Below are 12,135 nucleotides of genomic sequence, written 5' to 3' on the forward strand. Positions count from 1 at the left end.
TGAGAACTTTCTTTGTATTGTGGCTACATTTGAAAAAAAATGTGCATTTTAGTACTCTTTACCAGAATGAAAGATAATATATGAACACTAGAGGCCTGGTGCACAAAAATTTGTGCACTGGGGGGGGAAGGGGGGTCCCCCAGCCCGGCCTGTGCCCTCTCGCAGTCTGGGACCCCTCGGGAGATAACGACCTGCTGGCTTAGGCCTGCTTCCGGGTGGCAGAGGGCACGCCCAATCCCTAGGTGCAGCCCCTGGTCAGGCTCAGAGCAGGGCCGACTGGGGAGTTGGGGCGCCGCCCCCTGTCATGCACAGAGTAGGGCGGATTGGGAGGTTGCGATGCCACCCTCAGTCATGCTCAGGGTAGGGCCGATTGGGGGGTTGGGGCACTGCCCCCTGTCACACTCAAGGCAGGGTCGATGGGGAGGTTGCGGCGCCACCCCCTGTCACGCACAGAGCAGGGCCAATCAGGGGGTTGGGGCGCTGCCCCCTGTCACACACAGAGCAGGGCCGATCAGGGGGTTGGGGCGCTGCCCCCTGACACTCACAGAGCAGGGCCCATCAGGGGGTTGGGGCTCCGTACCCTGTCACACACAGAGCAGGGCCGATCAGGGGGTTGGGGCGCTGCCCCCTGTCACTCACAGAGCAGGGCCCATCAGGGGGGTTGAGGCTCCGTACCCTGTCACACACAGAGCAGGGTCGATCAGGGGTTTGGGGAGCTCCCCCCTGTCACACACAGAGCAGGGCCCGTTGGGGTGGGGGGCGGGTTGGGGCGCCGCACCCTGTCACACACAGAGCTGCAGGGCGATCAGGGGGTTGGGGAGCTCCCCCTTATCAGGCACAGAGCAGGGCTGATCAGGGGGTTGGGGTGCCTTCCCCTGTCACGAACAGAGCAGGGTGGATGGGGAGGTTGTGGCCCCGCCCCCTGTCACACATAGAGCCGCAGGGCGATCAGGGGATTTGGGCGCTGCCCCCTTTCACGCTGATCCCGGTGCCCGGAGCCTCGCTGCTCTGCTGATCCCGGTGCCGGGAGGCATATTACCCTTTTACTATATAGAATAGAGGCCTGGTGCATGTGTGGGGGCCGGCTTGTTTGCCCTGAAGGGTGTCCTGGATCAGGGTGGGGGTCCCCACTGGGGTGCCTGGTCAGTCTGGGTGAGGGGCTGAGGGCTGTTTTCAGGCTGGCAGGTGACTGAAGCTCCCAACTGCTCCTTTTCTTCTTTTTTTTTTTTTCTATTCTGGGCCAGGTTTAGCTCTGAGGCCTCGCTGCTGAAAGCAGGTTTCTGGCCTTTACCTTCTGTATTTGATACAATGTTGCGGTCCGGCTGGCTGAAGCCCCGCTGACTGGAAGCCGGTTTCTGGGGTTTTGTTTAGCTTCTATATTTGCAACATAGTTGCTTAGAGTTGCAGCTGAGAGAGGAGTCTGCCATCACTGGAGCAAGCAAGCCTTCCTGTTCGCTTCAGTGCATGGCTGCCGGCCGCCATCTTGGCTGAAAGTTAATTTGCATAAGGATATACTGATTAGCCAATGGGAAGGGTAGCGGCCGTATGCTAATTACCATGTTTCTCTTTTTTTAGTGTAGATACTTTAGCAGAATCTATTTGCTGTCCTCACTCTGATGTTCATATTCTTAAAGATGCAATTTGACTCATACTGTGTATAGAAAAATGAATGAAATCTGTGCACTACTATTAGAACCTCCATTAGAGAAGGAACTCTGATGTGCAAAACCTGTTTGTTGTGACATTTGACATAGTTGTGTTTGGTATTTGTTTGTCTCTAGTTGGTTGACGTTACCCGTGTAGAAATGCTATATTACTTGTTGGCTTGTCTTTTCAAGTATCCAGTTTTCCTCATTGCAGAAGGGTGTCTTCTGGACTAGCTTGAATATTTTAGGAAGCTTATTTCAGAGCTCTCTAGCTTACTTCTATGTTTTGTCTCAGGTGCATGTGGCATTATGGTTAAGTCCTGTGTTCATAATTTCTTTTGGACAATGACTTATTAATACTCTGCTCAGGGTTTTAGAATCTTTAGTATGTTTTCTCCCTGAGTAGAGTCAAATTCTCACTAGCCCCTCTTTGCCAAGACTAAAGCCAAGCCCTCTGTCAATGTATGATTTCCTTCTAATTCTCATGAGACAGTAACTATAGTCTCACTGTGTTATCATATCTGAGAAGACTGGATTAATAAATCAAAGCATTCTCCCAATAGCATTGTACAGACCACAACAAAGTTATTCCTGATTCATGGTGCATTTTAAGCCTAAATCTAGTCATAATCAGTTACATAAGAGTCTTCCAACAAATGTTCTCAAGAAACTTTCCAATGCATAGGCTAACACAGCTTTTACTTCCTCATCATTTGAGGTTTGATAATCACAAACAGAACTCTGAGGAATTGCCTATCCTACCTGATACATAGAAGCTAGTAAATCCATGTTTAACTAAGAAATCCCATTGCTTTAGTTCCATCTGAGTGAAACATTATCTATGCTTTAACTATGGTAATAGTATTTGCTTTTAAATAAAAATGTATGGTTGAGATGTTAGAGAAAACTTAGATTCAGTTGATAGCATACAATCATTGGATAATGTTAAATTATTATGACTTTTAATTTTATGAATCTAGAACAGCGGTTCTCAACCTGTGGGTCGCAACCCCTTTCACAGGGGTCGCCTAAGACCATCGGAAAACACATATTGTTTTTGTGATTAATCACTATGCTTTAATTATGTTCAATTTGTAACAATGAAATTGGGGGTCACCACAACATGAACTGTATAAAGGGTTGTGGCATTAGGAAGGTTGAGAACCACTGATCTAGAATATGGTTATTTTAAAGTACCTTCTCTAAAATACGGATTATAAATATATAGGTGGAAATCAGCCATCTTAAAGCAAGACAGATTGCACTACAGGATCAATTGCTAAAGCTGCAGTCTGCTGCTCAATCTGAAAGTTCAGGAGCTGGCAGTGTGCCCACAACCACTGCATCATCATCATCATCGTTCAATTATGGTATCAGCCATCATGCTGCAGCTTTCCACGATGATGACATGGACTTTGGTGATGTAATTTCATCACAACAAGAAATAAACAGATTGTCAAATGAAATTTCAAGACTTGAATCTGAAGTTGCACATTGGAGGCATATTGCTCAGGTAGGTAAACTTTTCATGAATTTTTAGAAACTGTGAGTGAGTGAAAATACGGGTGCTATTTGTAGAGATTTCATTATCAGAACTATGGACTAGAAAATCGAAACTTGCATTCTAATTCTGCCAATAACTTTCTAAGTGATTGTAATCAGATCATCTTTCTCTCTCAGCCTCAGTTTCCCCTTCTGCACAATATTGGGAAGAAATTTTCAAAATAAAAGTGGAGTTGCTGTGGTTGAACCAGCACCTTTCCCCCTGGAGTTCCTCAGGCTTTGCTGCTGGAAATCAGGGCTCCAAGGCACGAGATTTGAAACTACTTGCTTAGATATTGTCTGAGGTTTCTGTTTGCATTAATTACATGTAAAATGAAAATCTGAGAATTGGTATTATCAATTTTAAAAACTATTTTGTGTTGTTTCTCATGCATTAGAAATTAAATACTTGCTATTTGGGGCTGTAAACTTTCTTCCAGGGAACGCTTTTTTGTCTTACATGTCAGATTTTATATGTACTACTAAGGCTGTCAGTAGATAGGAGATTCAAAATATACTGGGACAGAAAAAATACACTGGCACATTGTTCATATGGGTTTAATTCGTGAGTGTATAGAAAAATGAAGTATTTTCTGTCTTTTTGTGAGTGTAATCTAATTATGTAAAGGAGAAATCCTCCCAATTAAAATTATTTCCTGCTTCCCAAGTTGCTAGACATTTCTAATATTCAAAGTAAATCTGGAGAGAATGATCTGTCTGTCCATCTTATGTGTAGTAGTAGTTCTTAAACTTTGTACATGTAAGAATAACCTGGGGAACTTGATAATATTGTAGATTCCCTGTTCTCCCTTAAGAGATTAAGATTTTGTAGCCTATTTTGAGGTGTTGAAAACTGCATTCAAAAAATAAATCATCAGGTGATTCTGATAATATGAGTAAAACATTTTAAGAAACATTGCTTAGGGTAAGATTTCATAAGGAAGAGATGGATTTTTTGTATGTTTACTTGAGCATACCTTGAATGCCTACTATATGACAGACCTGTACTGGGATATAAAGGTGAAAAAGGCATAATTGGGACCTTTCAGGGAACTTAATTTTCTAGCAAGACATAATATAAGTTAATATTTGTATTATACTTTACAAGATGTTTCCATATATACTATCCCTATATATGTTATATGATCCTATATAATAAAAGCCTAGTATGCTGTGTCCAGTCATCCAGTTGGCCATTCAGCCGATCAAAGCATAATATGCTAATGATATGCTAAGGTCACTCAACTATATGATGTGCACTGAACACCAGGGGGCAGTCAACTGGTCGACCAGTCGCTATGACGTGCACTGACCATCAGGGGGCAGACGCTTTGACCGGTAGGTTAGCTTGCTGCTGGGGTCCAGCCCATTGGGACTGAGCTAGATGGGCCGGACACGCCCTGGAGTCTTCCTGTGGTCCCTCCCTGGCTCGCCAACCTCCCACGTCCCTCCCTGGCCCTGATCGTGCACTGGTGGGGTCCCTTGGCCTGGCCTGCACCCTCTTGCAATCTGAGACCCCTCGGGGGATGTTGGAGAGTGGGTTTTGGCCCAACGGTGGAACGACTGTTTGCTATAACATGCACTGACCACCAAGAGGCAGACACTCAATGCAGGAGCTACCCCTGATGGTCAGTGCACTCCCACAGGGGGAGCACTGCTCAGCCAGAAGCCGGGCTCATGGCTGGCTAGTGCAGTGGCGGTGGCGGGAGCCTCTCCCACCTCCAAGGCAGTGCTAAGGATGTTTGACTGATGGCTTAGGCCCCTGTGGGGAGCAAGCCTAAGCAATCGGTTGGACATCCCCTGAGGGCTCCCGGACTACGAGAGGGCACAGGCTGGGCTGAGGGATTTCCCGCCCCCCCCCCCCCCCCCCCGCCACCGGTGCACGAATTTCGTGCACCAGGCCTCTAGTCCTTAATAGGTATGTGAGTATTTATTCTGTTTTACAGATGAGCAAAGTAAAAGTTTAAGTAATATACCCACTGTCACAGTGATTAAGTTGTGATTCAAATACATATCTTTCTACTCCAATCCTAAGTTCTTTCTATTATACTGTGTTCCTTCTTAAAAAAAAAAAAGATTTTTAGAGAGGGAGGAAGGGGGAGAGAGAGAAACATTGATCAGCTGCTTCCTGCACACTCCCTACCAGGGATTGAGCCCACAACCTGGGTATGTGCTCTGACTAAGAATCGAACCGGCAACCTTTCGGTGCACAGGATGACACCAACCAACTGAGCCACACCAGCCAGGGGCTCTGTGTTCACTATTTTATCCAGAGAGCAACTTTTGGTTCCTTAACACACTCTATAGTAAATGTTAATAGAGATAAATGAACAAGCTTTGAATAAGAAGAATCCAAAAGTTATTTTATTTGTCAAACCAAAGATTATTCTATACTGGAGTAGAAGCCTTCTGGATGAAATCTTTTTTTTTTTTTTTTTTTTTTAATATATTTTATTGATTTTTTACAGAGAGGAAGGGAGAGAGACAGAGAGTTAGAAACATCGATGAGAGAGAAACATCGACCAGCTGCCTCCTGCACATCTCCCACTGGGGATGTGCCCGCAACCCAGGTACATGCCCTTGACCGGAATCGAACCCGGGACCCTTCAGTCCGCAGGCCGACGCTCCATCCACTGAGCCAAACCGGTTTCGGCTGGATGAAATCTTTTTAAAAGATTTTTAGTGTTATTATTAGCATTCATTTTAGAAATTACCTTTTAGGACACTGATATAAAGTTGGACAAACTTCTTTTTTTTATTTTTTATTTTTTTTATTGCTTAAAGCATTACAAAGGGTATTACATATGTGTCCTTTTTTTTCCCCCCCGCCCTTGACAATACCCCGGCTTCCCCTACCCCCCAGTGTCTTATGTCCATTGGTTATGCTCATATGCATGCATACAAGCCCTTCAGTTGATCTCTTAACCCCCTCCCTCCTGCCCCCCAACCCTCCCCGGCCTTCCCGCTGCAGTTTGACAATCTGTGTGAGGCAGCTCTGCCTCTGTATCTATTATTGTTCAAAAGTTTATAATGGTCTCTATTATCCATGAATGAGTGAGATCATGTGGTATTTTTCCTTCATTGACTGGCTTATTTCACTTAGCATAATGCTCTCCAGCTCCATCCATGCCGTTGCAAATGGTAAGAGTACCTTCTTTCTTACAGCAGCATAGTATTCCATCGTGTAGATGTACCACAGTTTTCTAATCCATTCATCTACTGATGGGCATTTAGGCTGTTTCCAGATCTTAGCTATGGTGAATTGTGCTGCTATGAACATATAGGTGCATATATCCTTTCTGATTGGTGTTTCTGGTTTCTTGGGATAAATTCCTAGAAGTGGGATCACAGGGTCAAATGGGAGTTCCATTTCCAGTTTTTTGAGGAAACTCCATACTGTCTTCCATAGTGGCTGCACCAGTCTACATTCCCACCAGCAGTGCACAAGTGTTCCTTTTTCTCCACATCCTCTCCAGCACTTGTTGTTTGTTGATTTGTTGATGATAGCCATTCTGACAGGTGTGAGATGGTACCTCATTGTTGTTTTGATTTGCATTTCTTGGATGATTTGTGACTTTGAGCATGTTTTCATATGTCTCTTGGCTTTCTGAATGTCCTCTTTTGAAAGGTGTCTATTTAGATCCTTTGCCCATTTTTTGATTGGATTGTTTATCTTCTTTTTCTTAAGTTGTAAGAGTTCCCTATAAATTTTGGAGATTAGGCCCTTATCAGATATGACGTTGGCAAATATGTTTTCCCACGCAGTGGGTTTTCTTGTTGTTTTGTTGATGGTTTCTTTTGTTGTGCAGAAGCTTTTTATTTTGATGTAGTCCCATTTGTTCATTTTCTCTTTAGTTTCAACTGCTCTAGGAGCTGTATCAGTGAAGAAATTGCTTCGGCATATGTCTGAGATTTTGTTGCCCTTGGATTCTTCTAGAATTTTTATGGTTTCCTGTCGTACATTTAAGTCCTTTATCCATTTTGAGTTTATTTTTGTGTATGGTGTAAGTTGGTGGTCTAGTTTCATTTTCTTGCATATATCTGTCCAATTTTCCCAACACCATTTATTGAAGAGACTATCTTGGCTCCATTGTATGTTCATGCCTCCTTTGTCAAAAATTAATTGAGCATATTGGTTCGGGCTAATTTCTGGACTCTCTATTCTATTCCACTGATCTATATGTCTGTTCTTGTGCCAGTACCAGGCAGTTTTGAGAACAGTGGCTTTGTAATACAGCTTGATATCTGGTATTGAGATCCCACCTACTTTGTTCTTTCTCAGGATTGCTGCAGCTATTCGGGGTCTTTTTTTATTCCAGATGAATTTTTGGAGAGTTCGTTCTAGATCTGTGAAGTATGCCATTGGTATTTTAATGGGAAGTGCGTTGAATTTATAGATTGCTTTGGGTAGTATGGACATTTTAATGATGTTGATTCTACCAATCCATGAACACGGTATGTTCTTCCATCTGTTTATGTCTTCCTCTATCTCTTTTTTCAATGTCCTGTAGTTTTCTGAGTAGAGGTCTTTTACCTCTTTAGTTAAGTTTATTCCTAGGTAGCTTAATTTTTTTGGTGCGATGGTAAATGGGATTGTTTTTCTAATCTCTCTTTCTGCAAGTTCACTATTGGTGTATAGAAATGCCTCAGATTTCTTGGCATTAATTTTGTATCCTGCTACTTTGCCAAATTCATGTATTAAGTCTAGTAGTTTTTTGACGGAGTCTCTAGGGTTTTTTATGTATAATATCATGTCGTCTGCAAATAAGGACAGTTTTACTTCCTCTTTTCCAATTTGGATGCCTTTTATTTCTTCTTCTTGCCTAATTGCAATGGCTAATACTTCCAGGACTATGTTGAACAGGAGTGGTGAGAGTGGGCATCCTTGTCTTGTTCCTGTTCTTAGGGGAAATGGTGTTAGTTTTTGTCCGTTGAGTATGATGTTGGCTGTGGGCCTGTCATATATGGCTTTTATTATGTTGAGGTATGATCCTTCTACTCCCACCATGCTGAGAGTTTTTATCAAAAATGGGTGTTGGATTTTGTCAAATGCTTTTTCTGCATCTATTGATATGACCATGTGGTTTTTTTCTTTCAATTTGTTTATGTGATGTATCACGTTTATTGATTTGCGTATATTGTACCATCCTTGCATCCCTGGGATAAATCCTACTTGGTCATGGTGTATGATCTTTCTGATGTACTGCTGGATCCGATTTGCTAAGATTTTGTTGAGGATTTTGGCATCTATGTTCATGAGGGATATTGGCCTGTAATTCTCTTTCATTGTGTTGTCTTTACCTGGTTTTGGTATTAGGGTGATGCTGGCTTCATAGAATGAGCTTGGAAGTGTTCCTTCCTCTTGAATTTTTTGTAGTAGTCTGAGGAGGGTAGGTTTTAGTCCTTCCTTGAATGTTTGGTAAAACTCCCCTGTGAAGCCGTCTGGCCCTGGGCTTTTGTTTGCTGGAAGCTTTCTGATGACTGCTTCAATTTCTTCCATAGTTATTGGCCTATTGAGATTTTTAGATTCTTCCTGATTGAGTTTTGGAATGTTGTATTTTTCTAGGAATTTGTCCATTTCCTCCAGGTTGTCTAGTTTGTTGGAGTAGAGCTGTCCATAGTATTTTTTAACAATCATTTGTATTTCTGTGGGGTCTGTTGTTATTTCGCCTCTGTCATTTCTGATTTTGTTTATTTGGGTCCTCTCTCTTTGCTTCTTGGTTAGCCTGGCTAGAGGTTTGTCAATCTTGTTTATCCTTTCAAAGAACCAGCTCTTAGTTTCATTGATTTTCTGTATTATCTTTTTGGTCTCTATGTCATTTATTTCTGCTCTAATCTTTATTATCTCCTTCCTTCTGCTCACTCTGGGGTTTTCTTGTTGCTCTCTTTCTAATTCTTTGAGTTGTAGAGTTAGATGATTTACTACCATTTTTTCTTGCTTTTTGAGATAGGCCTGTAGGGCTATAAACTTCCCTCTCAGGACTGCTTTCATTGCGTCCCATAGGTTTTGGATTGTTGTGTTTTCATTGTCATTAGTTTCCAGGATGCTTTTAATTTCTTCTTTGATCTCATCGGTAACCTAATCAATATTTAATAACATGCTATTCAGCTTCCAAGTGTTTGAGTATTTTGGGTTGTTTTTTCTGTAGTTCATTTCTAATATTATGCCATCGTGATCTGAGAAGATGCTTGGTATGATTTCAATCTTCTTGAATTTGGGTAGACTTTGTTTGTGACCCAATATGTGGTCTATTTTTGAATGTGTCTTATGAGCCCTTGAGTAGAATGTATATTCCGTGGCTTTGGGGTGAAGTGTTCTGAAGATGTCAATTAAGTCCATCTGATCAAGTGAGTCATTTAGGGTTGCTGTTTCTTTGCTGATTGTTTGTCTAGCGGATTTATCCAGTGATGTCAGTGATGTATTAAAGTCCCCTACTATGATTGTATTGTTGTCGATCTCTCCCTTGATATCTTCCAGGAGTTTTTTTTATGTATTTGGATGCTCCTGCATTGGGTGCATAAATGTTTACCAGGGTTATATCTTCTTGTTGTATTGATCCCTTTAGTATTATGAAGTGGCCTTCCTTATCTCTGGTTATGGCCTTCACTTTGAGGTCTATTTTGTCTGATAAAAGTATTGCTACCCCAGCTTTCTTTTCCTTTCCATTTGCCTGGAAGATATTTTTCCATCCCTTCACTTTCAGTCTGTGTGAGTCCCTTTTAATGAGGTGGGTCTCTTGTAGACAGCAAATGTATGGGTCATGATTTTTTATCCATTCAGCCACTCGATGTCTTTTGATTGGAGCATTTAGTCCGTTTACGTTTAAAGTTATTATTGAAAGGTACTTGTTTGTAGCCATTTCTTTTTTTGTGTGTGGCTGTTTTCTTTCTGAGCTTTTTATTTCTTCTTTTTACACCAGTCCCTTTAGCATTTCTTGCATTGCTGGTTTGGTGGTGCTAAACTCCCTTAGACTTTTTTTGTCTGTGAAGCTTCTTATTTCCCCTTCAAATTTGAATGATAGCCTTGCTGGATAGAGTATTCTTGGATTCAGTCCTTTGCTTTGCATCACTTTGTAGATTTCCGTCCATTCTTTTCTGGCCTGATGTGTTTCTGTTGAGAAATCATTTGATAGTCTAATGGGAGATCCCTTGTATGTAACTTTCCGTCTCTCTCTTGCAGCCTTTAAGATTCTCTCTTTGTCCTGAACACTTGCCATGGTAATTATGATGTGTCTTGGTGTGGGTCTTTTCGGGTTCACCTTGTTTGGGACTCTCTGTGCTTGTGTGACTTTTTTCTTCCCCACCCCAGGGAAGTTTTCTGATATTATTTCTTCGAATAGGTTTTCTAATCCTTGTTCCTCTTTCTGTTGTTCTGGCACCCCTATTATTCGTATGTTGTTTCGCTTCATGTTGTCCCAAAGCTCCCTTAGGCTCTCCTCCTGTCTTTTAATTTTTTTCTCCAATTGCAGTACAGTTAGGGAGTGTTTTGCTTCCTTGTCTTCTAATTCACTAATTCGGTCCTCCGCTTCTCCTAGTCTACTGTTGATGCTTTCAATGGTGTTTTTTATTGTAGCTATATCGCTCTTCATTTCTTCTTGGGTCTTGCATAAGTTATTGATTTTTTCATCTGTTTCTTCTTGCTTCTTGCATAAGTAGTTAATTTTTTCCTCCATCCGGTTTATGCATGCTAGGACCCTTATTCTGAATTCTATTTCTGTCATGTTGCATGCCTCTGTCTCACTTAGCTGCTTTTCTGGTGAGTCCTCCTTTTCTTTCCTTTGGGGGTTTCTTTGCCTACCCATGTTTGATCTCGCTGACATATGTAGATGTTGAGATGTTCAGTGGCTGCTCCCTGGGTGGCAGGGGCTCCTTGGGTTGTGGTTGCTGCTCAGACGGTTGCAGTAGCAGCTGCTTTCCAGTTGGCAGCAGCTCCTCTGGTGGGTGTTGTTCGCAGCTGTGTTGGCTCTTCTGGCTGGTGGGGGGAGGCTTCACGTATAGCTGCTGTTCCACAGACAGAGGTTGTGGTGATCAGGAGGCTGTGGTGATCAGGAGGCTGCGGTGATCAGGGGGCTGCTGTTGCTTGGATCTGCTGCATTGATTTAAAGGCACAAAATACAACAGAGCAAGGCACAACGTACCAGGCACTGAACACAGGTATATTCACAATATTAACCCCAAATAAAGGTGACCGCCCGAATTAAGAGAATTAGGGGATAAGGGAGAAAGAAGAGAAGAAGATAAAAGAGAGAGCAGAAAAGAAAAATGAGAAAAAAACAAACAAAAAAGGAGTGCAAAAATAGAATTGGGAAAAAAGAGGGGGGAAAAAAGAGAGCGAAAAAAGAGAATGAAGTAGAAGCGGGGAAGAGACTATTTGTATGAGGAGCAAACTCCAATAGAACTGCCACTAATCTCAACAAATTCCAGCAACAGATCCCTGGAGGTGAATGCAAACTACAAACCACCAATAATATCAAGAGGGGTAAGGGAAAACAGAAGCACAAAAATAACCGGGGTGGGGTGGGGGAGGGAAGGGAAAAACCAGCAGAAAAAAAAAAAAAGAAAAAGAAAAAGAAAAAGAACCTCACAACCAGTCCTAAAAAAGAAGAAGAAAAAACACAAAACAAAACAAACAAACAAATAAAAAAAACAAAGCCCAATATATTCAACAATCAAGAAAACAATAGAAAGTTAAGAGGAAAAAAAATGTTTGGAAAGTGAAGAAGGATAAAGAATAGGTGTATAAGGATTTAGAGCAGTAGATTGGAAATAGGGTATATAAGTAGGGTGGAATTAGACAGGGGGTAAAAAGAAGGAATTGGGAAAATCTGAAGCAGGAATAGGGTAAGAGAAACAGGACACCAAAAGGGGAAAAGTAAGGAAGAGGGTTTTAGCAAAGAGGTGAAATTGAGATAGGGAAAATTAATGCTAAAGGAACGATGAAAATAGA

The 12,135-nt window shown here is 42.1% G+C and overlaps 1 protein-coding gene across 1 annotated transcript in view; it reads left to right on the forward strand.

Annotated features, from left to right (window-relative positions):
• The window catches only part of LOC139010374 (thyroid receptor-interacting protein 11-like), a 74,247-nt gene that overhangs the window by 11,672 nt on the left and 50,440 nt on the right, over nucleotides 1-12,135 (forward strand). The window contains exon 4 of the mRNA XM_070414727.1: nucleotides 2,875-3,159. Within this exon, the coding sequence (XP_070270828.1) occupies nucleotides 2,875-3,159 (285 nt within the window). The remainder of the gene's footprint in view (nucleotides 1-2,874; nucleotides 3,160-12,135) is intronic.

The sequence above is a fragment of the Myotis yumanensis genome, unplaced genomic scaffold (assembly GCF_028538775.1).
Source record: "Myotis yumanensis isolate MYYU_CA2020_CCGP unplaced genomic scaffold, mMyoYum1.0.hap1 SCAF_1, whole genome shotgun sequence".
In the NCBI taxonomy this organism is placed as follows: domain Eukaryota; kingdom Metazoa; phylum Chordata; class Mammalia; order Chiroptera; family Vespertilionidae; genus Myotis; species Myotis yumanensis.